The 27,153-nt window shown below is 45.3% G+C and overlaps 1 protein-coding gene across 7 annotated transcripts in view; it reads left to right on the forward strand.

Moving 5' to 3' along the window:
* LOC146863857 (uncharacterized) overlaps positions 1-27,153 on the forward strand; it is a 285,832-nt gene that overhangs the window by 185,699 nt on the left and 72,980 nt on the right. For 3 of the 7 annotated variants that reach the window (XM_085640683.1, XM_085640684.1, XM_085640685.1), the window contains 2 exons: positions 18,810-18,997; positions 24,166-24,255. The exons of 1 other annotated variant lie outside the window; for it this stretch is intronic. In XM_085640683.1, the coding sequence (XP_085496809.1) occupies positions 18,810-18,997; positions 24,166-24,255 (278 nt within the window). The remainder of the gene's footprint in view (positions 1-18,809; positions 18,998-24,165; positions 24,256-27,153) is intronic. 3 more of the 7 variants (XM_085640687.1, XM_085640688.1, XM_085640686.1) reach the window with 1 other exon arrangement.

The following is a 27,153-nucleotide window of genomic DNA, read 5'->3' on the forward strand; positions in this document are numbered from 1 at the left end:
TCAATCTGACCCTGTAAACAGGTTCTGGTCTGAACGACCACAATAAAACAGCTTGGAAGGTAATATATACATATAGACTTACATGCCCAATGCCTTACATTGTGCAGAATGGGCAGTAAGTCAGTTTAAGTGCGTAAAAACTTGACTTTCAAAATTGTTCTGTAACTGAAACTTTGCTTGAAGGGAACGAAGAATTGTACTAGCAAAAAGGGACATTGGGCGTGTGTCTTGGTGTTGAAGAAAGGATTCAAGATGTGTACAACTGCTGAAGCATGTACCCTAAATAAATACCTCCTTAAATGCACCTAAAGCCACAGTCTAGCACGACCTCCAGATATAGCTAGCCTATCATTTGTGATTAATGACTGTTCCGCTACCGTTAGCTGACCTAGTGCTTAGGGAGAAAAGGATGGCTGAGTTCTTCAACTCCTACTTGACTTACTAGTTAAAAGGTTGCACCTGTGGTACACTGCTATACTTACTGGGGCTGAATATATGAGTATCTACAGATATGAGTATTCTTACAGGGGATCAGAGTATTCATAAAGAGGCTGAAGATCCTTCCTATGCTTACTGGGGCTGCAGTTCTCAGTATTCTTACATGGTCTGCATATCTTAGCATTCTTAACAGGGGCTGCAGATCTTACTATTTGTAAATCGGCTGCTGATCCTTGTATTCTTACAGGGGTTGCAGATCCCAGTATTCTTACAGGGGTTGCAGCTCCCAGTATTCTTACGGGGGTTGCAGATCCCAGTATTCTTACGGGGGCTGCAGATCTTACTATTTGTAAACTGACTGCTGATCCTTGTATTCTTACAGGGGTTGCAAATCCCAGTATTCTTACTGGGGCTGCAGATCTTATTATTTATAAAGGGGCTGCTGATCCTAGTATTCGGACAGGAACTTCAGATCCCAGTATTCTTACGGGGACTGCAGATGCTATTATTCTTACAGGGGCTGCAGATCCCAGTATTCGTACAGGGGCTGCAGATCCCAGTATTCTTACAGGGGCTGCAGATCCTATTATTCTTACAGGGGCTGCAGGTTCCAGTATTCTTACAGGTGCTGCAGATCACAGTATTCTTACAGGGGCCGCAGCTCCTAGTATTCTTCTGGGGCTGCAGATCCCAGTATTCTTACAGGGGCTTCAGGTCCTGTTATTCTTACAGGGGCTGTAGATCTTATTATTTGTAAAGGGCCTGCTGATCCTAGTATTCTTACAGGGGATGCAGATCCCATTATTCTTACAGGGGCTAGTGATCCTAGTATTCTTAAAGGAGATGCAGATCCCAGTATTCTTACAGGGGCTTCAGTTCCTGTTATTCTTACAGGGGCTGTAGATCTTATTATTAGTAAAGGGCCTGCTGATCCTAGTCTTCTTACAGGGGATGCAGATCCCAGTATTCTTACAGCGGCTACTGATCCTAGTATTCTTAAAGGGGATGCAGATCCAGTATACTTACAGGGGCTTCAGTTCCTGTTATTCTTACAGGGGCCGCAGATCTTATTATTTGTATAGGGCCTGTTGATCCCAGTATTCTTACAGGGGATGTTGATCCTAGTATTCTTACAGGGGATGCAGATTCCAGTATTCTTACAGGGGATGCAGAGTCCAGTGTTCTTACAGGGGATGCAGATCCCAGTATTCGTACAGGGGCTGCAGATCTCAGTATTCGTACAGGGGCTGCAGATCCCAGTATTCTTACAGGGGCTGCAGATCCTATTATTCTTACAGGGGCTGCAGATCCCAGTATTCTTACAGGGGCTGCAGATCCTAGTATTCTTCTGGGGCTGCAGATCCCAGTATTCTTACAGGGGCTTCAGGTCCTGTTATTCTTACAGGGGCCGTAAATCTTATTATTTGTAAAGGGCCTGCTGATCCTAGTATTCTTACAGGGGATGCAGATCCCAGTATTCTTACAGGGGCTACTGATCCTAGTATTCTTAAAAGGGGATGCAGATCCCAGTATTCTTACAGGGGCTTAAGCTCCTGTTATTCTTACAGGGGCCGCAGATCTTATTATTTGTAAAGGGCCTGCTGATCCCAGTATTATTACAGGGGATGTTGATCTTAGTATTCTTACAGGTAATGCAGATTCCAGTCTTCTTACAGGGGATACAGATTCCAGTATTCTTACAGGGTCTGCAGATCCCAGTATTCTTACAGGGGCCGCAGATCCTAGTATTCTTCTGGGGCTGCAGATCTCAGTATTCTTACAGGGGCTTCAGTTCCTGTTATTCTTACAGGGGCTTCAGATCTAATTATTTGTAAAGGGCCTGCTGATCCTAGTATTCTTACTGGGGCTCCCGATCCCAGTATTCTTACAGGGGCTTCAGTTCCTGTTATTCTTACAGGGGCCGCAGATCTTATTATTTGTAAAGGGGCTGCTGACCCTACATTCATACAGGGACTTCAGATCCCAGTATTCTTACAGGGGCTGCAGATCCCAGTATTCGTACAGGGGCTGCAGATCTCAGTATTCGTACAGGGGCTGCAGATCCCAGTATTCTTACAGGGGCTGCAGATCCTATTATTCTTACAGGAGCTGCAGATCCCAGTATTCTTACAGGGGCCGCAGATCCTAGTATTCTTCTGGGGCTGCAGATCCCAGTATTCTTACAGGGGCTTCAGGTCCTGTTATTCTTACAGGGGCCGTAGATCTTATTATTTGTAAAGGGCCTGCTGATCCTAGTATTCTTACAGGGGATGCAGATCCCAGTATTCTTACAGGGGCTACTGATCCTAGTATTCTTAAAGGGGATGCAGATCCCAGTATTCTTACAGGGGCTTCAGGTCCTGTTATTCTTACAGGGGCCGTAGATCTTATTATTTGTAAAGGGCCTGCTGATCCTAGTATTCTTACAGGGGATGCAGATCCCAGTATTCTTACAGGGGCTACTGATCCTAGTATTCTTAAAGGGGATGCAGATCCCAGTATTCTTACAGGGGCTTCAGTTCCTGTTATTCTTACAGGGGCCGCAGATCTTATTATTTGTAAAGGGGCTGCTGATCCTAGTATTCTTACAATAGCTGCAGATCTTACTATTTGTAAAGGGGCTGCTGAGCCTAATATTCGTACAGAGACTCCAGATCCCAGTATTCTAACAGAGGCTGCTGATCCTAGTATTCTTACAGGGGATGCAGATCCTAGTATTCATTCAGGGGCCGCAGATCTTATTATTTGTAAAGGGGCTGCTGACCCTATATTCATACAGGGACTTCAGATCCCAGTATTCTTACAGGGGCTGCAGATCCTAGTATTCGTACAGGGGCTGCAGATCCCAGTATTCTTACAGAGGCTGCAGATCCTATTATTCTTACAGGGGCTGCAGATTCCAGTATTCTTACAGGTGCTGCAGATCCCAGTATTCTTACAGAGGCCGCAGATCCTAGTATTCTTCTGGGGCTGCAGATCCCAGTATTCTTACAGGGGCTACTGATCCTAGTATTCTTAAAGGGGATGCAGATCCCAGTATTCTTACAAGGGCTTCAGTTCCTGTTATTCTTACAGGGGCCGCAGATCTTATTATTTGTAAAGGGCCTGCTGATCCCAGTATTCTTACAGGGGATGTTGATCCTAGTATTCTTACAGGGGATGCAGATTCCAGTATTCTTACAGGGAATGCAGATTCCAATATTCGTACAGGGGCTGCAGATCCCAGTATTCGTACAGGGGCTGCAGATCCCAGTATTCTTACAGGGGCTGCAGATCCCAGTATTCTTACAGGGGCTGCAGATTCCAATATTCTTATAGGTGCTGCAGATCCCAGTATTCTTACAGGGGCCGCAGATCCTAGTATTCTTCTGGGGCTGCAGATCCCAGTATTCTTACAGGGGCTTCAGGTCCTGTTATTCTTACAGGGGCCGTAGATCTTATTATTTGTTAAGGGCCTGCTGATCCTAGTATTCTTACAGGGGATGCAGATCCCAGTATTCTTACAGGGGCTACTGATCCTAGTATTCTTAAAGGGGATGCAAATCCCAGTATTCTTACAGGGGCTTCAGGTCCTGTTATTCTTACAGGGGCCGTAGATCTTATTATTTGTAAAGGGCCTGCTGATCCTAGTATTCTTACAGGGGATGCAGATCCCAGTATTCTTACAGGGGCTACTGATCCTAGTATTCTTAAAGGGGATGCAGATCCCAGTATTCTTACAGGGGCTTCAGTTCCTGTTATTCTTACAGGGGCCGCAGATCTTATTATTTGTAAAGGGGCTGCTGATCCTAGTATTCTTACAATAGCTGCAGATCTTACTATTTGTAAAGGGGCTGCTGATCCTAATATTCGTACAGAGACTCCAGATCCTAGTATTCTAACAGAGGCTGCTGATCCTAGTATTCTTACAGGGGATGCAGATCCTAGTATTCATTCAGGGGCCGCAGATCTTATTATTTGTAAAGGGGCTGCTGACCCTATATTCATACAGGGACTTCAGATCCCAGTATTCTTACAGGGGCTGCAGATCCCAGTATTCGTACAGAGGCTGCAGATCCCAGTATTCTTACAGAGGCTGCAGATCCTATTATTCTTACAGGGGCTGCAGATTCCAGTATTCTTACAGGTGCTGCAGATCCCAGTATTCTTACAGAGGCCGCAGATCCTAGTATTCTTCTGGGGCTGCAGATCCCAGTATTCTTACAGGGGCTACTGATCCTAGTATTCTTAAAGGGGATGCAGATCCCAGTATTCTTACAAGGGCTTCAGTTCCTGTTATTCTTACAGGGGCCGCAGATCTTATTATTTGTAAAGGGCCTGCTGATCCCAGTATTCTTACAGGGGATGTTGATCCTAGTATTCTTACAGGGGATGCAGATTCCAGTATTCTTACAGGGAATGCAGATTCCAGTATTCGTACAGGGGCTGCAGATCCCAGTATTCGTACAGGGGCTGCAGATCCCAGTATTCTTACAGGTGCTGCAGATTCCAGTATTCTTACAGGTGCTGCAGATTCCAGTATTCTTATAGGTGCTGCAGATCCCAGTATTCTTACAGGGGCCGCAGATCCTAGTATTCTTCTGGGGCTGCAGATCCCAGTATTCTTACAGGGGCTTCAGGTCCTGTTATTCTTACAGGGGCCGTAGATCTTATTATTTGTAAAGGGCCTGCTGATCCTAGTATTCTTACAGGGGATGCAGATCCCAGTATTCTTACAGGGGCTACTGATCCTAGTATTCGTAAAGGGGATGCAGATGCCAGTATTCTTACAGGGGCTTCAGTTCCTGTTATTCTTACAGGGGCCGCAGATCTTATTATTTGTAAAGGGCCTGCTGATCCCAGTATTATTACAGGGGATGTGGATCTTAGTATTCTTACAGGTAATGCAGATTCCAGTATTCTTGCAGGGGATGCAGATTCCAGTATTCTTACAGGGACTGCAGATCCCAATATTCTTACAAGGGCTGCAGATCCCAGTATTCTTACAGGGGCCGCAGAAACTAGTATTCTTCTGGGGCTGCAGATCCCAGTATTCTTACAGGGGCTTCAGTTCCTGTTATTCTTACAGGGGCTTCAGATCTTATTATTTGTAAAGGGCCTGCTGATCCTAGTATTCTTACTGGGGCTCCCGATCCCAGTATTCTTACAGGGGCTTCAGTTCCTGTTATTCTTACAGGGGCCGCAGATCCCAGTATTCTTACAGGGGCTTCAGTTCCTGTTATTCTTACAGGGGCTTCAGATCTTATTATTTGTAAAGGGCCTGCTGATCCTAGTATTTTTACTGGGGCTTCCGATCCCAGTATTCTTACAGGGGCTTCAGTTCCTGTTATTCTTACAGGGGCCGCAGATCTTATTATTTGTAAAGGGGCTGCTGATCCTAGTATTTTTATAGGGGATGCAGATCCTAGTATTCTTACAATGGCTGCAGATCTTACTATTTGTAAAGGGGCTGCTGATCCTAATATTCGTACAGAGACTCCAGATCCCAGCATTCTTACAGAGGCTGCAGGTCCTAGTATTCATTCAGGGGCCGCAGATCTTATTATTTGTAAAGGGGCTGCAGATCCTAGTATTCTTACAAGGGCTGCAGATCTTACTATTCTTAAAGGGGCTGCAGATCTTACTATTCTTAAAGGGGCCGCAGATCTTATTATTTGTAAAGGGGCTGCTGACCCTATATTCATACAGGGACTTCAGATCCCAGTATTCTTACAGGGGATGCAGATCCCAGTATTCTTACAGGGGCTGCAGATCCCAGTATTCTTACAGTGGCCGCAGATCCTAGTATTCTTCTGGGGCTGCAGATCCCAGTATTCTTACAGGGGCTTCAGTTCCTGTTATTCTTACAGGGGGTAGTAGATCTTATTATTTGTAAAGGGCCTGCTGATCCTAGTATTCTTACAGGGGATGCAGATCCCAGTATTCTTACAGGGGATGCAGATCCCAGTATTTTTACAGGGGATGCTGATCCTAGTATTCTTACAGGGGATGCTGATCCTAGTATTCTTACAGGGGCTGCAGACCCTGGTATTCTCAAGGGGGCCGCAGATCCTAGTATTCTTCTGTGGCTGCAGATCCCAGTATTCTTACAGGGGCTTCAGTTGCTGTTATTCTTACAGGGGCCGCAGCTCTTATTATTTTTAAAGGGCCTGCTGATCCCAGTATTCTTACAGGGGATGCAGATCCCAGTATTCTTACAGGGGCTGCTGATCCCAGAATTCTTACAGGGGCTTCATTTCCTGTTATTCTACAGGGGCCGCAGATCTTATTATTTGTAAAGGGCAGGCTGATCCTAGTATTCTTACTGGGGCTCCCGATCCCAGTATTCTTGCAGAGGCTTCAGTTCCTGTTATTCTTACAGGGGCCGCAGATCTTATTATTTGTAAAGGGGCTGCTGATCCTAGTATTCTTACAGGGGATGCAGATCCTAGTATTCTTACAATGGCTGCAGATCTTACTATTTGTAAAGGGGCTGCTGATCCTAATATTCGTACAGAGACTCCAGATGCCAGTATTCTTACAGGGGATGCAGATCCTAGTATTCATTCAGGGGCCGCAGATCTTATTATTTGTAAAGGGGCTGCTGACCCTATATTCATACAGGGACTTCAGATCCCAGTATTCTTACAGGGGCTGCAGATCCCAGTATTCGTACAGGGGCTGCAGATCCCAGTATTCGTACAGGGGCTGCAGATCCCAGTATTCTTACAGGGGCTGCAGATCCTATTATTCTTACAGGGGCTGCAGATTCCAGTATTCTTACAGGTGCTGCAAATCCCAGTATTCTTACAGAGGCCGCAGATCCTAGTATTCTTCTGGGGCTGCAGATCACAGTATTCTTACAGGGGCTTCAGGTCCTGTTATTCTTACAGGGGCCGTAGACCTTATTATTTGTAAAGGGCCTGCTGATCCTAGTATTCTTACAGGGGATGCAGATCCCAGTATTCTTACAGGGGCTACTGATCCTAGTATTCTTAAAGGGGATGCAGATCCCAGTATTCTTACCAGGGCGTCAGTCCCTGTTATTCTTACAGGGGCCGCAGATCTTATTATTTGTAAAGGGCCTGCTGATCCCAGTATTCTTACAGGGGATGTTGATCCTAGTATTCTTACAGGGGATGCAGATTCCAGTATTCTTACAGGGAATGCAGATTCCAGTATTCGTACAGGGGCTGCAGATCCCAGTATTCGTACAGGGGCTGCAGATCCAAGTATTCTTACAGGGGCTGCAGATCCCAGTATTCTTACAGGTGCTGCAGATTCCAGTATTCTTATAGGTGCTGCAGATCCCAGTATTCTTACAGGGGCCGCAGATCCTAGTATTCTTCTGGGGCTGCAGATCCCAGTATTCGTACAGGGGCTTCAGGTCCTGTTATTCTTACTGGGGCCGTAGATCTTATTATTTGTAAAGGGCCTGCTGATCCTAGTATTCTTACAGGGGATGCAGATCCCAGTATTCTTACAGTGGCTACTGATCCTAGTAGTCGTAAAGGGGATGCAGATCCCAGTATTCTTACAGGGGCTTCAGTTCCTGTTATTCTTACAGGGGCCACAGATCTTATTATTTGTAAAGGGCCTGCTGATCCCAGTATTCTTACAGGGGATGTTGATCTTAGTATTCTTACAGGGGATGCAGATTCCAGTATTCTTACAGGGGATGCAGATTCCAGTATTCTTACAGGGGATGCAGATCCCAGTATTCTTACAGGGGCTTCAGTTCCTGTTATTCTTACAGGGGCTTCAGATCTTATTATTTGTAAAGGGCCTGCTGATCCTAGTATTTTTACTGGGGCTCCCGATCCCAGTATTCTTACAGGGGCTTCAGTTCCTGTTATTCTTACAGGGGCCGCAGATCTTATTATTTGTAAAGGGGCTGCTGATCCTAGTATTTTTATAGGGGATGCAGATCCTAGTATTCTTACAATGGCTGCAGATCTTACTGTTTGTAAAGGGGCTGCTGATCCTAATATTCGTACAGAGGCTGCTGATCCCAGTATTCTTACAGAGGCTGCTGATCCTAGTATTCTTACAAGGGCTGCAGATCTTACTATTCTTAAAGGGGCTGCAGATCTTACTATTCTTAAAGGGGCTCAGATCTTATTATTTGTAAAGGGGCTGCTGACCCTATATTCATACAGGGACTTCAGATCCCAGTATTCTTACAGGGGCTGCAGATCCCAGTATTCTTACAGGGGCTGCAGATCCCAGTATTCTTACAGGGGCCGCAGATCCTAGTATTCTTCTGGGGCTGCAGATCCCAGTATTCTTACAGGGGCTTTAGTTCCTGTTATTCTTACAGGGGCCGTAGATCTTATTATTTGTAAAGGGCCTGCTGATCCTAGTATTCTTACAGGGGATGCAGATCTCAGTATTCTTACAGGGGCTACTGATCCTAGTATTCTCAAAGGGGATGCAGATCCCAGTATTCTTACAGGGGATTCAGTTCCTGTTATTCTTACAGGGGCTGCAGATCTTATTATTTGTAAAGGGCCTGCTGATCCCAGTATTCTTACAGGGGATGCAGATCCCAGTATTCTTACAGGGGCTTCAGTTCCTGTCATTCTTACAGGGGCCGCAGATCTTATTATTTTTAAAGGGCCTGCTGATCCCAGTATTCTTACAGGGGATGCAGATCCCAGTATTCTTACAGGGGCTGCTGATCCCAGTATTCTTACAGGGGCCGCAGATCCTAGTATTCTTCTGGGGCTGCAGATCCCAGTATTCTTACAGGGGCTTCAGTTCCTGTTATTCTTACAGGGGCCGCAGATCTTATTATTTGTAAAGGGCCTGCTGATCCTAGTATTCTTACAGGGGATGCAGATCCCAGTATTCTTACAGGGGATGCAGATCCCAGTATTCTTACAGGGGATGCTGATCCTAGTGTTCTTACAGGGGATGCAGATCCCAGTATTCTTACAGGGACTTCAGTTCCTGTTATTCTTACATGGGCCGCAGATCTTATTATTTGTAAAGGGCCTGCTGATCCTAGTATTCTTACAGGGGATGCAGATCCCAGTATTCTTACAGGGGATGCTGATCCCAGTGTTCTTTCAGGGGATGCTGATCCCAGTATTCTTACAGGGGCTGCAGATCCCAGTATTCTTACAGGGGCGCGCAGATCCTAGTATTCTTACAGGGGTTGCAGATCCCAGTATTCTTACAGGGGTTGCAGATCCTAGTATTCTTCTGGGGCTGCAGATCCCAGTATTCTTACAGGGGCTTCAGTTCCTGTTATTCTTACAGGGGCCGCAGATCTTATTATTTGTAAAGGGCCTGCTGATCCTAGTATTCTTACAGGGGATGCAGATCCCAGTATTCTTACAGGGGATGCTGATCCTAGTATTGTTACAGGGGATGCTGATCCTAGTATTCTTACAGGGGCTGCAGATCCCAGTATTCTCAAGGGGGCCGCAGATCCTGGTATTCTTCTGTGGCTGCAGATCCCAGTATTCTTACAGGGGCTTCAGTTCCTGTTATTCTTACAGGGGCCGCAGATCTTATTATTTTTAAAGGGCCTGCTGATCCCAGTATTCTTACAAGGGATGCAGATCCCAGTATTCTTACAAGGGCTGCTGATCCCAGTATTCTTACAGGGGCCGCTGATCCTAGTATTCTTCTGGGGCTGCAGATCCCAGTATTCTTACAGGGGCTTCAGTTCCTGTTATCCTTACAGGGGCCGCAGATCTTATTATTTGTAAAAGGCCTGCTGATCCTAGTATTCTTACAGGGGATGCAGATCCCAGTATTCTTACAGGGGATGCAGATCCCAGTATTCTTACAGGGGCTTCAGTTCCTGTTATTGTTACAGGGGCCGCTGATCTTATTATTTGTTAAGGGTCTGCTGATCCTAGTATTCTTACAGGGGATGCAGATCCCAGTATTCTTACAGGGGATGCTGATCCCAGTATTCTTACAGGGGATGCTGATCCCAGTATTATTACAGGGGATGCTGATCCAAGTATTCTTACAGGGGCCGCAGATCCCAGTATTCTTACAGGGGCCGCAGATCCTAGTATTCTTACAGGGGTTGCAGATCCCAGTATTCTTACAGGGGTTGCAGATCCTAGTATTCTTCTGGGGCTGCAGATCCCAGTATTCTTACAGGGGCTTCAGTTCCTGTTATTCTTACAGGAGCCGCAGATCTTATTATTTGTAAAGGGCCTGCTGATCCTAGTATTCTTACAGGGGATGCAGATCCCAGTATTCTTACAGGGGATGCTGATCCTAGTATTCTTACAAGGGATGCTGATCCTAGTATTCTTACAGGGGCTGCAGATCCCAGTATTCTCAAGGGGGCCGCAGATCCTAGTATGTTTACTGGGGCTCCCGATCCCAGTATTCTTACAGGGGCTTCAGTTCCTGTTATTCTTACAGGGACTTCAGATCTTATTTTTTGTAAAGGGCCTGCTGATCCTAGTATTCTTACAGGGGCTGCATATCCCAGTATTTTTACAGGGGCCACAGATCCTAGTATTCTTACTGGGGGTCCCGAGCCCAGTATTCTTACAGGGGCTTCAGTTCCAGTTATTCTTACAGGGGCCGCAGATCTTATTATTTGTAAAGGAGCTGCTGATCCTAGTATTCTTACAGGAGATGCAGATCCTAGTATTCTTACAATGGCTGCAGATCTTACTATTTGTAAAGGGGCTGCTGATCCTAGTATTCGTACAGAGACTTCAGATCCCAGTATTCTTACATAGGCTGCTGATCCTAGTATTCTTACAAGGGATGCAGATCCCAGTATTCTTACAGGGGATGCAGATCCTAGTATTCTTACAGGGGATGCGGATCCCAGTATTCTTACAGGGGATGCTGATCCCAGTATTCTTACTGGGGCTGCTGATCCTAGTATTCTTACAGGGGATGCAGATCTTACTATTCTTAAAGGGGCTGCAGATCTTACTATTCTTAAAGGGGCTGCATATTTTACTATTCTTAAAGGGGCTGATGATCTTACTATTCTTACAGGGGCTTCAGATCTTATTATTTGTAAAGGGGCTGCTGACCCTATATTCATACAGGGACTTCAGATCCTAGTATTCTTACAGGGGTTGTAGATCGGTGTATCTTTAGAGGGCTGTATAGCTTACTGCACTCACAAGGGCTGCATATTAGTATTCTTACAAGGGTTTCAGATCTTTCTATTCTTACAGGAGTTGAAGATCTTAGTAGTTTTATGGGTGCCGCAGATCTTAATATTCCTACAGGGGTTGTAGATCTTACTATTCTTACAGGAGTTGCAGAATTTAGTGTCCTTACAGGACTGCAGAGCTTACTATTCTTACAAGGGCTGCATTTTTCAGTACACTTACAGGGGCTGCATACCTTGTATTCTGAAAGGGGTTGCAGACTTTACTATAGTTACAGGGGCTGAAGATCTTAGAATTCTTACACAGACTGCAGGGCCTGCAGATCGTAGTATTCTTACAGTGGCTACAGATCTTAGTACACTTACAGGGTCTGCAGAATTTAGTATTCTTACAGTGGCTACAGATCTTAGTATTCTCACAGGGGCTGTAGATCTTTATATCCTTACAGGGGCTGCAGAACTTACTATGGTTACACGGGCCACATATCTTAGTATTCTTACAGGGTTTGAAAAATCGACAATGCTTATGGCAACTTCAGAGCTCTGTGTTCTTACAAGGATTGCAGATCTTACTATGTTTGAATGAATGAATTTAGCTGAATGAAAACATTTAATTTTGTAAACCGCAACATATGTCCGAAGACGTCTTGGCGCTTCGCATCTGCTGTTAAGTCCTCTACACCTACACTAGTCAAGAATTAAAGTGGGAAAGTAAAAAGTTAAGTTTTCAGCTGTTTCCTAAATATCTGCTTGTTACATTGGCTCAACTATTCAGGAATAAGTTTCCAGAGCTTGGAGGTGTGGTAGACAAAAAAAACTTCTACTACTCCAGAAGGCCTTGTGAATTCTTGGCACCACCACCTTTTTAGAGACTGCATATTGCAAATACCTGTTTGGGAAGTACCACAAAAGTCTTCTCTTAATATTTTCAGGGCCTGTCAGATTAAAGGCTGAGGGGCATATTAATAAGGAGATGCGATAATTATCACAAATTGCGCTTAGCATGATTTACTCTATCGCTGGATTACATCGCCGTGTTAGCCACGTATCATCAACATTTTGCTAACAGGCGATGTCATTCCAGCGATAGAGGCTGATTCCCGGGAATAGCGCGTGAAATCCGGCGATGATTTCACTGCGCTCAGGAGAGGCTTGCTGATAGGGAAGTGTGGACCTAACCTGGCAATCCACCTCCCATTAACAGTATGCCTAAATCACTTTTAAAGCAGGCGTTACATTCCTGCCATTACCGCAGTTAGCGCGGTTATTTCTATCGCTTCGCGGGTCTGCTGCATGGCTTGCTAATATCGTAAAGCCGAGTTAGCAAGGATTCCCATGTTGTTGTACTCAGGAACGCCTACTTTGCATGTCATTAGCGATATTGATCGCTGACATGCAAAGTCGCTAGGAAACCCACGCTAACGCTTGTTAGCGTGTCCTTGATGATATTGAGATAAAAAAATCGCCGCTTTTTCGGCGCTATGTGCCGAAAAAGTGGCGCTATATCCCTTGATAATATGCCCCTTAGTGAGCTATACAAAGCACCTTAAATGCTACCCTCTTCTTGACAGGGAGCCACTGTGGTGCCTCCAAGACTTTTGAGACACAGTCAAACCTCTTAATATTTCTGAGGAGGCGAGCTGCTGCGTTCGGCAGCTTTTTTTAACATCCCTTGCTGCATGCCCCAAAAAAGGGCACTGCAGTAATCCGATCTCGAAAAAACCTGAATAATGACGACTATTTTCCTAAGATCATAGGGTATAAAAGGCAGAATCTTCTTTAATATTTTTAATACAAACAAACGGGAGCTCGTTAGTCTGGTCCAAGAAAGAGAGTTTGGAATCAAACATGATTCCCAAATTACTCACTTTCAAAACAGGAGTTGGCAGAGGGCCCAATCTCTGGGGTCGCCAAGCATTGTCCTAATAGGAGATGTCATTTCCAAAGAAAAGCACCTCTGTCTTCTCAGAATGTAACTTAAAACAGTGGCTGCTCATCCAGTTTACTATGGCTCTCATGCATTTATTAAAGCAATCAGCCACCTCCTTTATGCTGTTGGTAATAGATATCATTATTTGGGTATCGTCAGCATATGATATGGTTGACAAACCGAATGTTCTTATATGTTTGGCGAATGGAGCCACGTACAGATTAAATAACGTGAGACTGAACGATGAGCCTTGTGGGGCACAATAAACAACAAGGTGTAAGATTTAAAGATAAAATCTCCTAGGGCAACCGATTGTTCCCTAAAATCAAGGAAGGAGAAGAGGAGAACAAGAGCTATTCCCCCAAAACCAATATCCGCCAGCCGATGTTTTCGGACTGGAGTACTAACAGTGTCAAAGGCTGCAGATAGATCTAAAGGACCACTGTAGCCTTCCCACCTGTGTCCATTATATCTCAAATCTCCTCAGTGGCTACCACCAGGGCTGATTCCCTACTGTGAGCTTTTCTAAACCCAAACTGGGCTTCATCCAGGATCCCATTGTGATCTAAAAATTCCGAGATCAAGATATTTGAATGTCTCTCTACAGTTTTTGCTGAGATAGAGAGCCGAGACATTGGGTGATAGCTCTTTATTCAGGTTTGAAGTCGGTTTTTTTTCGAGACGGCAGAATCGACGCCTCTCTCCATTTTTGGGGGAAAGCTTCCTCCCATAATTATGTTATTCAGCAGTGTGATGAGAAGGGCAGCAATACATCCTTCAATCTCATGCAACACTTTCGGGGGACACGGGTCTGCTGGGACATCCTATTTAGTGATCCCTACTAATTCCACTACTCGCTCAGTTGTGAAGAGTGGAAAGTTACAAAAACCCAGATTGTTTCCCACCGGGTTAATATTTAGAGGGGCTGCAAATCTTAGTATTCTTACAGGGACTGCAGAGGCTGCAGACCCATCAACAACAGCATTCAGAGAAAATCTTCCAAAAAGGCAAGCTGGTGCACCCAAGAACTCTGAACAGCGAACCTAGACACCAAACAGTTAGGGAGGAAATGGCGCACAAGCAAGGACACCTCCGACAGGCCAGCCTTCAAGCTCTCCCTCAACCACTGCCTGCTGACGGCAACAAAGTAGAAAGCCCTTGCCGCAATGCATTGAAACCAGCCCCAACACCAAGGAACTTTTGAACATCTTTAAGGAATTTTCCAACAAGGCTGCCAGCGAAAACCTCATCACACCCTCACAGGAGCTGTGCGACAACCTTGCCCACTTCTTCCATGACAAGATTGCAACCATATACTGAAACTTTGAACCCCAACCCACACCTATGGGTTTCCTTGACAGATATGCCACCACCGTACACGAACCACACACCGACTACCTGGAACATCCTCTCCACCCAGGACACCATCTCCACTATGAAATCCATCCACTCGAAAGCTCCCACAGTCCCAATCCTTACCACATCTTCAACCTCGGAAACCAAAGGATCAGCCAAGAACTCACCACCGTACTCAACACCTCTAAGTAGCAATTGCAGAGCCTGTGTTTACAGTTTACTGCCACTTCGATTTGGCATTTAAAACTACTTGCCAAGCCTTAACCTCCCCTTTTATTACACATAAGACACCCCTAAGGTAGGCCCTAGGTAGCCCGTAGGGCAGGGTACTGTGTAAGTAAAAGGTAGGACGTGTACTTTTAAGCTTTTCGTGTCCTGGCAGTAACTGCTACATTTGGTTTTCACTACTGTGAGGCCTAGTTCTCTCAGAGGGTAGCATTGGGAATTCCTTTTTTTTTTAAAGCTGGAATTCCTGGTCAGAAAGGAGTAACTGCATCATGTTTTATATCTTTGGAATCGTAATGATAAATCCTCTTTGATGGTAAAGTTGGATTTAACATTATTGTTTCGGAAATGCCACATTAGAAAGTGAACATTTCTCTGCTCTTACTGCTCTGCAACCTGTCTCCAATATATGTCTTGGGTAGGTAACAGCCACACTTTGTGCATTCCCTCTACTCAGCAACAAACACAGGAAGGTTAGGTGTGACAGAGAACTCATCTGCATTCTGATAGCTCCTCCTTGGCAGGGAGAGAGGGGGAAGCTGGCAGACCTGAATGTCCAGTTTCCCACACAAAGGGCTGATTACCTACTGATATTCTGGAGCCAGGGCTGGGAAGAAAGGGCCTGTGTGCACTTTAAAGACCCTTCTTTGAAGTCACCCCCCCTTTCAAAGGCATAACTACAAGACAGTACACTACTGGACCTGTGAAGAACTCTGCCAGGAGTAAAGACTGCTGTGCTAAAAGGATTGCAACACTGCTTGACTGTTGCTCTAGAAGAACTGTTTTTCTGCTTTGCTGGCCTGTTGCCTGCCGATCTCTGGCCTGCTGAGAACAAGGATTGGACCTATCTCACTTGAACCAGAGTGACTTCTAAGGCTTGCTGGCTTGTCCCCTGTTCTGAAGTCTCAGGGCCATCAAATACTTCCTTCAAACCTGCAACAGCACCTGGACTTCTGTGAGTCCTGTCCTGCCAAGAGGTGCCAATCCGGTCCTGGGCCCTTGAAAGGTGATTTCTGCTGTGCTGATCCATCAAAACTAACACATAGACAATTTTGTGCCGATAGGAAGCGACGCGGCTGCCGCTTGATGACATATCTTTGACAAACTGCACGGCTCCATGACTAAGGACTGCTCGGCTCGATAAAGACGCATCACCTGCTTTCATTGCGTAGATCAGAACCGACTCATCACCTGCATCCACGACAACACCTTGCCTCCTCTGCTCCTCGCATCAAGTCTTCAACGTCGTTGCTTCCTCCATCCAAGGTAATTTTTCAGCGGGACCTGCTTGAGTAATGCCCTCCATCGGGGTCGGCCTGAACTTTGGATTTACCCCATTCCAGTGTGGCCAGATGGCCCTGGTTGGTCTAGATTTACTCATAAAACTATTGTCTTTTTAGATAAGCCTAACTGCTCTGTGCCAAGCTACCAGAGGGTGAGCACAGGTTATCAGATAATGTGTATCTAGCGTTCCCTGACTAGAGTGGTGGTTCCTGCTTGTACAGAGTTCACACTCTGTCAACCAGAAACCCCATTTCTAACAGGAATTGTAATTTAAAACCCTCCTTAGTGGTAATGTCGGATGTTAATGTCATTTTTCTGAAAATGGCAAGTTTGGAAATTTGACATTTCCTTGTCCTAACCATTTGGTGCCTGTAGCCTATATCCTGGCTCACATGTGTAGTTGGCAGTTAGACTTTGTGCATTCCTCATAGACAGCCACACAATAGTTAGTGTGGGTGTTGGCAGGATGAGCCAACCTGAATTCAGTAAGGGGTGTAGCTGTCACCTGTCACATTTGCACTTAAAAGACTGCCTCAGTTCACACCCAAGGGACTTCATACTAGCCTATTTCGCCTGCAGACAGACTGCGACCAGGGCAGGGAGGCAGGACATTCCAGACACCTTTGTAGGGAGAAGACTCGAGAAGCTTCTTCCACTTCAAAGTGGGCATCAGGTATGAAAAGTAGACCCTCTGGCCATTCTTCTGTACACTTAGCACCTGTGGATACTACAGAAGAAGGCCTGCCCAGCTGACCTGCTGCTCTGGAACTGCAACTAGACCTGCTTGAGGCCTGTCCTGTTGTCTCACATGGAAGAGTGGACCTCCACCCTTTATCCAATGGCGAAGTGACTCCAAGGGTCAGCTGACTGACCTCCTGTTTTGAGCTACTAGACACAACAAGCTCCGCAGGCCTCCCTGCAATTGCCCAGCTGCACTTGCTGCGCTGAACCTGCATGGACCTGCTACTGGACCTGCCTGAGCCCTGCTGGAGTGAGTTCCTGATCCCCAAGAGGTGGCTCCCAAGTCCTTGACCCTTGGTGTGGCATTGGTTGGGTTCCTCGTTGAAGAAAAGGAGAAATCCTGAAGATTTGGTCTCTTCGCAACCGTGAAGAGGCCTGTTCACGTCAAGATCTTGCTGCGCATGCCGACCGCCAACATGAAGTTCAGGGCAACCCAACCCTTTGCACTACAGTGGCCGCCAGCGACGACAAGCAATGTGAGTTCTGCACTTCGTGCTACAGCATTGACATTCCTTTGTGACCAATGCGATTCTCCAGTAACTACCGTAAATGACGCCTGACAGGATCTTCACCCTACAGCGACGACCATTGTGATACTGGCCCTGCTCTTCGCTCTACAGCGACAACCATCTGCGATGCTCACCCCTCTCCTCGTGGCCTCCTCCACCACAAACAGAACTCATTGCATTGCACTTTATAGGGTAACTTTTCCAGCGGGCTAACCTGGTCCCTTAATACGACCCGCGCTCCATCGTGGTGGGCCTCAAGTTTTGCTCTTAACCCGCACATCTAGGTAACGGCGACTGACACTTTTTGATTTTAGGCGCTATACTTGCCTAAAAGTTTTGAAATTGCTATGTCTCTGGTTCTACTGATTGGATTTTTGTTGTTTTGATGTCAAATAATTTATTACATTTTACTCTATTTTTCTGAATTGATGTGGGATTTTTCTTGTGTTGTTTTTTCACTTTATTACTGTTAGTGAGCTACATAAACATTTTAAACATTGCCTCTAAGTTAAGCCTGAATTGCTTCAGTGCAAAGCTACCAGAGGTTAAGCACAGGCTAATTTTGTGAGTTTTTGGGATTCACCCTCATAAAGATTGTTGCTGTTGCTTGAATAGGGTTTCATTTCCCCTCAACCAAAAACACAAATTCTCACTATAACTAAATAAATAACTAACAATAACAATACAGTCGTAATACCACACCTCCCGGTTGCAGTCATTTTAGTACCACATTGGGAGCATTACTCTGCCATGGATTGCTACAGGAATAATGTTGTGAGAATATAAATTACCAGACTTTACTGTTTTCCCCAAGATGTTTTTACCCCAGGACCAGGGGATACCACGTACCGACATTTCACATTTCTTTTTAAAAACAATTTAGAACTCAAGTTCTAAACTGTTTTTAAAAAGAAATTCTCATTCAGATTTCTCAATGTATTATCTCGCAAAATGTGCATGGTAAAAATGATATTACAAATTACTACTTTACTCAGCATGCCAAGCGTGGGTACAAACAACATTTGCATCCTAACCAATGATAATTAGAATGAGGGCCTTAGCTACAGGGATGTTTTCTGGGTGATTGATGTGGAGAAAAGACATTGCAAGCATAGTAGGTTATAGACCCACCCTCTAGGGTCATCAGCTAGGTATATACTTCTCGCACTTTGAACCTGAGGCCATAGAAAAATACGTTGATTTGTACTATCCCTTTCCATCTTCCGTCTCGTTCCAGACAGCAATGGTGGCGATGCTGAACGACTTAGAGAAACTTCGCTCCGCACTCTTATCATCGAACTGCACTACAGGTTACTGCAGTGCCTCCTCTGGACGTACCTATATACTGAATGGGGTGGACCCCCGGGTGGATCCAGCACCAGAAAATGAGAGGAACCTGAAGCTATTAATGAAGAAGATTGGCAGGTACTAAAAAGGAATCTAAATAGCCTGCCATATTGTAACATATATTTCAAGAGCATGATATCAGAATTACAACAATGCATATATGAGACTATATAAGCATAGGCCAAAATTTTATGCTTTGTGTTTAACTCCTTGGCTGTGTGATGCATGCCCTAAAATCAGTAGCGGCTGATCCCACCATAGAGTGGCAGGGCAGGGGGGTGTGAAGTGGTGGGGGGGGAACAGACGTCAAAATTAAAGAAAAAAAAGACCTTACCTTCTCCTTGCAAATCGGCGCTCTTCTCTTTTCTGCTGAGGCTCCCAGACTCCCCTTTGGCCAATCATGCATGATAGAAGCGCTGGGATTGGCCTGAGCAGGCTGGTTTTCCACTTCAAAGGGGACTGGGAGCCTATGCCTGCTATCCTCTCCACCCGGCAATGCACCTCGGGTTGGGGAGATGTCAGTGCACATGACGGTTTGGCAGTCCTGAGACAGCAGGCCAAACCGTCATGGGCACTGAGTGCAGTGTCACCACTCCTCCTATGACTGCCACCCGCAATGGCCCCACCCACAAGACGCAGCAGGAAAGGAGAAATGAAACTTTAATAAACACTTATTTATTGTTTTATTTTAAAAATCTTGAGGCCGCTGGGTGAGGAGATGGTCCTCCGCTATAGCGGAGGAGCCGCCACTGCCTAAAATATATCAATATATCATAGGATGGTAAATATAACAGAAATGTTGTATGAATAGCCAGAACATATTCTGTCTGTTGTGTTATGTTATGTTTTGCAGAATTATACTCAGGTCCTAACTTAGGAAAATTTCTCACTGCATGCTGAGGAATGGGTGTTAAGTAGTAAAACATGAGCACAAAGATGCGACCCTTCAGTACAGACAAGTTTTATTTTCTGCTATGTTGGCTAATGTCGAGTTTTGTTTCCTTGTTACATTATTGAGGTGTGGAGGGGAGGGTCATTATGATGATTCCTATAGACTTCTCACTATGTTAACAAACATTGGCAATACCAATAGGTCTCGCCTTTGGCATCTATTGGGTTTGCCAATACTTTTTGGTGCGGCTGTGCAGCATCAACCAAAAGAGAAAAAAGCACAACAGTGTCTACTGACGATCAAGTTATTTTGTATGCGCCAGCATGCATGATAACGTGTAAAAAACATCCATCACTGTGCAAGCGCGTGTCTAGAAAAGGACTAAGTCACCATTTGTCTTTAATTTGCTTATCCAAGATGTGTCTGTAAATAAAAATAAAATGAAATTCCAGGTAGCGCTAAACCAATTTTTAGCAGTTTGAGTGCCCGTTGGCAATTGTGGCCATGCTCTCCTAAAATGAATAAAAGATCACAGGGGCAAAACAGACCACAGGGTGCAACAGAGGTGCGTGTGGGTGGCGTAGGAGAAGGAACAGGTAGTGGGTGAATGGTGATGGTCAACTAAAAATAAAACAAGACCAATAGTAGACGGAGCCTTTCAGTATCCACTGTGTGTGTGTGACATGCCATGCAGACCCAAAGCAAGGCGCGGCCGCCATATTTACACAATAAAGAGCGGCGTGCTGCAGTGCAACAACTCTGGAAAGCAGGCATGACGCTGCCGGGTTCCCATTTAAGGACTCCTGCTCTTGATCAATGGCAGCATGAGCACGCAGAACAAAAGCAAGGTGCGCCACAAAGGGAGAGGAGGAGGGACGAGGAAGGCTGCAGGACCAAAGGCAACACAGACAACGTGTAGTGCTCGCGCTTGAAGATCATAGATATCCATAAAGGAAATGAGGGCAGCAGCGGGCAAGCGACAAACAGCGCGGGACCATTACATTGCAAAAGAGTGCGCCGTACAAAGGATAAATCAACCTGACCGTATGGGCACATGTAAAAGGGGCAGTCCGCACGAAAGTGAAAACATCCCTAACGGCAAGACTAAGAACAGCGTTTCATGAAAAAAAAGAAACTCATTTTGAAAGGCACAAAAAACAACAAATGGAAGTGGTAGATGTGGCCTTAGCCCACAGTGGGATTACAGCATGTCTCACACAAGCAGCGCATGTGCGCTGCCTCTAGGCTCGACCTAAAATTGACAGGGGGCATGGAGTGTCCCTTGGCCTTCTTCCTCCGGGTCGCACACCTTCTTGTGGGCCCCTCATCAGCGTTAGTGGTCTGCACATCCTTGAAGGCCCTTGATCTCCCTCGGTAGTCTGCACCTCCTTGAGGGCCACTCACATGTCACTAGGGCCCGACCCTTGGAAAATTCCTAATTTCTTCAGTGTGGCTTGTCTGATCTGTTGTATGCAAACTCTTAAGTTAAAATATCTTCTAATAATAAAACAAACGTTTAAAAAAAAAACATTCACAGATTATATGTAACTGACGTGTAACTGGCACTGTAGGATCTAATGTGTTAATTGTCCATATTATTACTCTGATGAAGTTTGAAATTTACGGCGGTGCAAATTATACTTATGTCAGTTACGTATGATTGACAAATTTCAAGGTTTTTTGTTCTTAAATGGTAGTGCTTTTTCAGTGAATGTCTAAATTGTTTTTTTATGTAAGTGAAAATCCTACAACCTTCCTAACGTATAACTGCACTTTAAGTTTTATTTCAGTGAATATTTGTGTGTAGAAGTTTTACACATATAAGTAGGTATATATATGTATATATATCTATATACATACATACGTACATATATATATAATAATATTTTAGTAGTTAGGTTCAGATTTACATGCACAAAACCATGGAAATCCAGCAGTTATACTTATTTTACGAAACTATACCTCGTGCCCTAAGGTAACTATAACTCACACCCCGCCATGCCCTGTTTTCTCTTCGATAATTTTATTGCAAATGTTGCAGTGATATTATCAATGATGTCATAGAAGATGTCAGGATTGATGTAATATGTGGGGTAATTAGCAGCACATTGCGTGGGCACAAGTTATAATCACCTTAGCGTACGAGTCATAGTTCCTTTATATAAGTATTACTATAACTGCTGAATTTCTATGGTATTGTGCATGTACAATCTGAAACTAACTATAACATCCCTGTAACGTTTGTGTATTTAGTGAATTTCTATTGTTTTTTTTAATTCTATTTCTATTTGCACTAGTGCAAGCATAGAAACCGCTATGTCCCAGGGTGGGCACCCAGGACATAGCTGGAGTTGGTCCTGTGGGATGGGGTCCCCAGGGCCATTAATGGCTCCACCTGGAGGGGCCACATAGCCCCCCTCACATAATAAGTACACCAGGCCCCAGGAGTTGGGGTTCCTGGGACCAAAAACGCACGTCCCCCCTCCCCCTTTTCATTTATTGGTTGGGCCACAGGGGGTGGCGATCCCCGGGCCGAAACCAGCCCAAGAGGGGGCTGCGTGCCCCCCTGCCCTTGTAATTATTGGCCGTCCCCGGGGATCTATAGATAGATAGAGAGAAAGACATAGTTTAATGTTTTTCATATTTAAAAAACTATATTATTCGAACGGCATTGCTGAGAAACCGTGCCTCGTTAGTAATTGTTGTAAAAAGTGATATATTTTGACATTTTGAAAACTTTATTCCCTAACTGAGATTTAACATACGGGAACACTACTGTTGCTTATTGTTAACATATATTCAAATTTACTATACTTTTCTAGTTTCTAACTACAATAAAGTAATATTGTTTAGTTATTCAAGTTTTTCATTTTAATGTATATTTTGATGTAATTGAACATCAGTTGTCTTCCCTTTCAGGTAAAGGGAGTCTGAGAAGTTGTCCATGTCTTTTGCAATCTGGTAATATTGCTCATAAGTCTTACTGGACCAGGGCACTCTGATTATTTTATTTTCATGTTGTAGCACTTGCTGGAACAGCTTTAGCGGTCACGCAGCGCTTATATACAATCAGACGGGCAAAAGGTCAGCTTTCCGCAGCACTTGCCAATTGTAAGCTTCATTCCCATATTATCGACCCAAATTACATCCATCAGTTGTTGTAACTGTAATTGATGACATACGACATATTGCCTGTGCATGGGCTTTTGCCATTTCATTGGTACAGTACGTGTATTACTCTGTATACAAATCAGCGTCCTATTTTTTTTTTATCTTTGTGCACTGCCACTGAGACCATCATCTGTCTAGAATTTCTATATAAAGTTATTTCATAATGAAATCTAATGTACATTAAAGCACATCTTCTGTCCCATAATTACTGCCAGCACAGCCATAGGCTTAGCTCAGGTACACACTACCAATCAAACTGGAGGAACTATTCAATTACTGGCAGAAAATGTTCTTGAGCTTCAATTGGTTGGCAAACGTTTTGTCAGAATTGAGATAAATAAGGTAGTTCTTGTTCTTTATTGGCTATTGGGTCTTAAAGAGACTGCACTGTGGATTTGAATTGGCAAGGGAAATGTGTTCCAATTGCTCACTGGTTGTGGTTTTCTGGAGAGTTCAAAAGTCACCAGTACAGTGTTAGGCTCCTAAACTAGGCGACTGTGCCTCTTTTTCAATATCTGGATGCCTGGAGAAGATGGAAGAGTCTAGTGGAAGTGGAGTTAATGTTACCTGTTACAGTGGCATGAGTTTGACAGGACTCCTGACTTCCACCCGCAACCGCGTCACAGCTGACCTCCCTGGCAGCGCGTCACCCAGCATCTAAGTAATGTCAGAAGGCCTGTGTCCTTAAACCACATAAGTGATGGGAACCTATTACCCAGTTTCAGGCACAAGCCTGATATGCATCTATTTAAGGGTTGCAAAGCTGAGCAGTAAAAACATATCCATTCCCCTTGAGTTTTGCACTGTGTGCCGAGCAACTACCAAAACCTCCTTTTGAATACAGGGGCCTTTGTGGTGTTCATCCTGGTTGACCACTGCAATGGCCGAAATGCCCATTACAACTTGTGACTGTCCCATGATGTGAATGAGGGACTGTTTGTGCAGCTTAATACAATATGGCTGATCTATGTGTCTTTCCCTGCAACAACTTGGATTATCTTGATATGTATGAAGTTTTTATGGCTAGTGTTCTAACCATGTCTGAAATTAAAAGTAAATCCCATATGCACTGTCTAAAGATTAATTGAGGACACCTTTGTCTGTTCCAGTAACAAAAATGCCCAGTGATGATTTCCATACCAAGATATTTTAGCATCTAACCAGGGTTTTGTATATGTTTTAGGGGAATTCCTCAGTATGACCCTATGGGTAAATACAAGAATCTTGGACCTCCTTTTCATGTGCCAAAGTGTATCCCCTTCACCACCGTCCGGTAAGCCCATCAGACTTAAGAGAACTTAATAAAAAGTAGTACATGCTCTTCCTCATGGTCTGATTTAGAAGCAGTGGTACGGAAGAATCATCCAATTCCTGTAGGAAATTTTGAATTCTTAACCTTTTGGATAGGATTGCACTATAGAAATACCATATGCCTACATACCTGCAAATCAGTGGGTTATCCTTGCTCCACTATATGGAGAAGGAGATAATTTAGCTAGTGGACTCTCTTCCAGATGTAGCATTCCCTTCACAAATGAAAATTATTTCCACTATATAGTCCAATTATAAATCAGGCCTCCAGTGCTGAACTATGATAAGAATAGCCTTGAGAGATGAAACGTAGGAGCTAAAAAGGGAGTATTCATTAATAAAAACTTACATGCAACTATTTGGTGATACAATGATTTTGGAGTGAGAATTTAGGGGGTGATTACGATGGCGGCCGGCCGCATATATGGCAGTGGCAGGTGCATGTTTACCATTGCTGCGGGTGCTGCAGGTTGCAGCACCCGCCGCAATGTTAAAAATGCAAGGTTTACATTTCCCCGCACTACGTGGCAGGCACCACGCGGTGCCTGTCACATGGTGCAGGGAAATGTTGGTGAGTACACATGGTGGCAGGGATGAAGCATCCTAATCTGACGGACGGTGCCTGCTAGGCACCACCACCATTCTAGGTATGCTGACTGCTCCGCCAGGCAATCGGTACGATTGCCTGTGGCAGGACCGTGGCGGCCGGTCTTTGCGACCGCCACAGAACTAAGACGATTCCCCCCACCATCATAATTTGGTGGGGGGAAATTGCTGTCACATGGCGGAGGGCTCACCACCGCTCGGCGGGCAGTGGCGGGCCTTCTGCCATCGTAATGATCCCCTTATTTACAAGACGAAAAGAGAGGGTGTTAGGTGGTGTGTTGGTGGGACTGGTGAGGTGGAATTGATGGAGTCACAATTACACTAAAACTGTAATGTTACTTTCTTCATGCTTAACCTCCAGGAGGCATATATATCAAGTAGTTGTGTTGCACTTGCACCACGCAATGGGGTGCACGCGCCATGCAACTACTAAGGGCCCGATTCTGATCCGGGTCGGAAAGCGTTCCGACCGACACGGACCGGGACTGAAGTCTGACCGACTTGTACAGGCGCTGTACGACCTTAAAAGTACGATGTGTCTCAGTCAAAATCCAACCGACTCGCACGGAATCAATCCGGACTGACCGAAACGTACGGAAAACAGTGCCGCCACTTGGAAACTGAACCGAAACCTTCCGACCGACACGGAACAGGTACGCACCTTACAACCAGCCAAGTACGATGCAATGCGTCTCGGACAAAAGAGAGTCGCACGGAGTCCAAGCCGTACAACCGATTCGCACAGACCAGAGATATTGGCAATAAAAAGAGCGCGGCGCGACCGGCGCGTACGTGAAACATGCAACATAGCACAATGTCAGTGTGACCGACTCGGATCACACCGCAAGTGACGCCACAGGCGTACGACACGGACAACTGAACGTCCCCGTCAGGTCTAAAGAAATCCATGTAATTGACACAGAAAAAGGCCAAACAGGCAGTTATAAATCCCCAAAAAATCACATTTGAAACCAAGACACACCCACAACTCCACCAATAAAAAGGCCAAAAATCCAGACCATGATACTTTGCAAATCTCACAGACCTGCAAATAGACAACACCACCACACTGAGACATACAGCCACAACCTACACACTACACAACATTAGCACCACACAATAGGCACACTCACAGTCACCCAGCCATACACATACTCACCAACCCTCACTACCACACACACACACACACCCATCCATCTCCACCACCACCCATCACCATGCCCCCAAAGAAGAATCCAAAGTTCACAGACAGTGAGTTGGAGGTCATGGTAGATGAAATCATCAAAGTAGAGAGACAGTTATTTGGTTCCTTGGTCCAACAGACCCCCCTATCCCAGAAAAACAAGATGTGGGTGAGGATTGTGCCTTAGCACCTACCATGCGCACAATGGATGACATCAGGAACCGGTGGTACGACATACGCAGGAGGGTCAAGAAACTCATCAGCAAAGACCATGCCCTGAGCCAGCCCATGGTGGTGGTCCTCCTGCAAAACCGGTGTATTTCACTTCCTGGGAGGAGAAGGTGCGGGCCATGTTCCCACCAGTTGGCCTCCATGGATTGCCTGGAACACCAGAGCCTGGTGAGTACACACACAACTATTCCAAAATGTGATGTCACAGCAATCAGCACCCACAGACAATAATGTCAGAGGGACAGAGAAAACATTCACTGTCATCAAGACACATCAACCTAAACATAACTATCCTCTCATGTGTATGCCACCTAGCACCAAACACAATACCTGCAATGTCACAGTAACATGTACCTAGGGCAATCCATGTACAAACCCAATGACAAATACCCCTGGGATTTGGCCTCATATACCACCAAACACCGTCAGCCATCAAGCTACCACAGTTACACACACACCGAGGGAAGCCGAGTCATAGGAAGGAAGGTCTGGCGTGCTGGACAGGTGGGTGTAGCTGAAAGCAGGGTGAGATTCGTAGTCCCAGGCCATAGTCCCCATCCCACTTGTCCCAGGAATAGGCCCATGCACCAGGCTCACCTCACAGGGAGTGTCAAAGTGCAGGCAAGATTGGAGACACTGGGCTCTGGTGTGGTGTGTGGGGAGCACAAGGCCTTTCTGGGACTTGGGCACCAACAAACACCAAGACACCACTGTCAGGCAACTTGAACATGTGCTCAGACTCACTGTCTTGGAAGCATGGCCATGGGGTCCTATCCGGTCCATGGGGGAGAATGAGTGCAACCTTAGACTACAAGTCCCAGCAAGCCCTGCCACACACAC

This window comes from Triturus cristatus, chromosome 2_1, assembly GCF_964204655.1.
Source record: "Triturus cristatus chromosome 2_1, aTriCri1.1, whole genome shotgun sequence".
In the NCBI taxonomy this organism is placed as follows: Eukaryota; Metazoa; Chordata; class Amphibia; order Caudata; family Salamandridae; genus Triturus; species Triturus cristatus.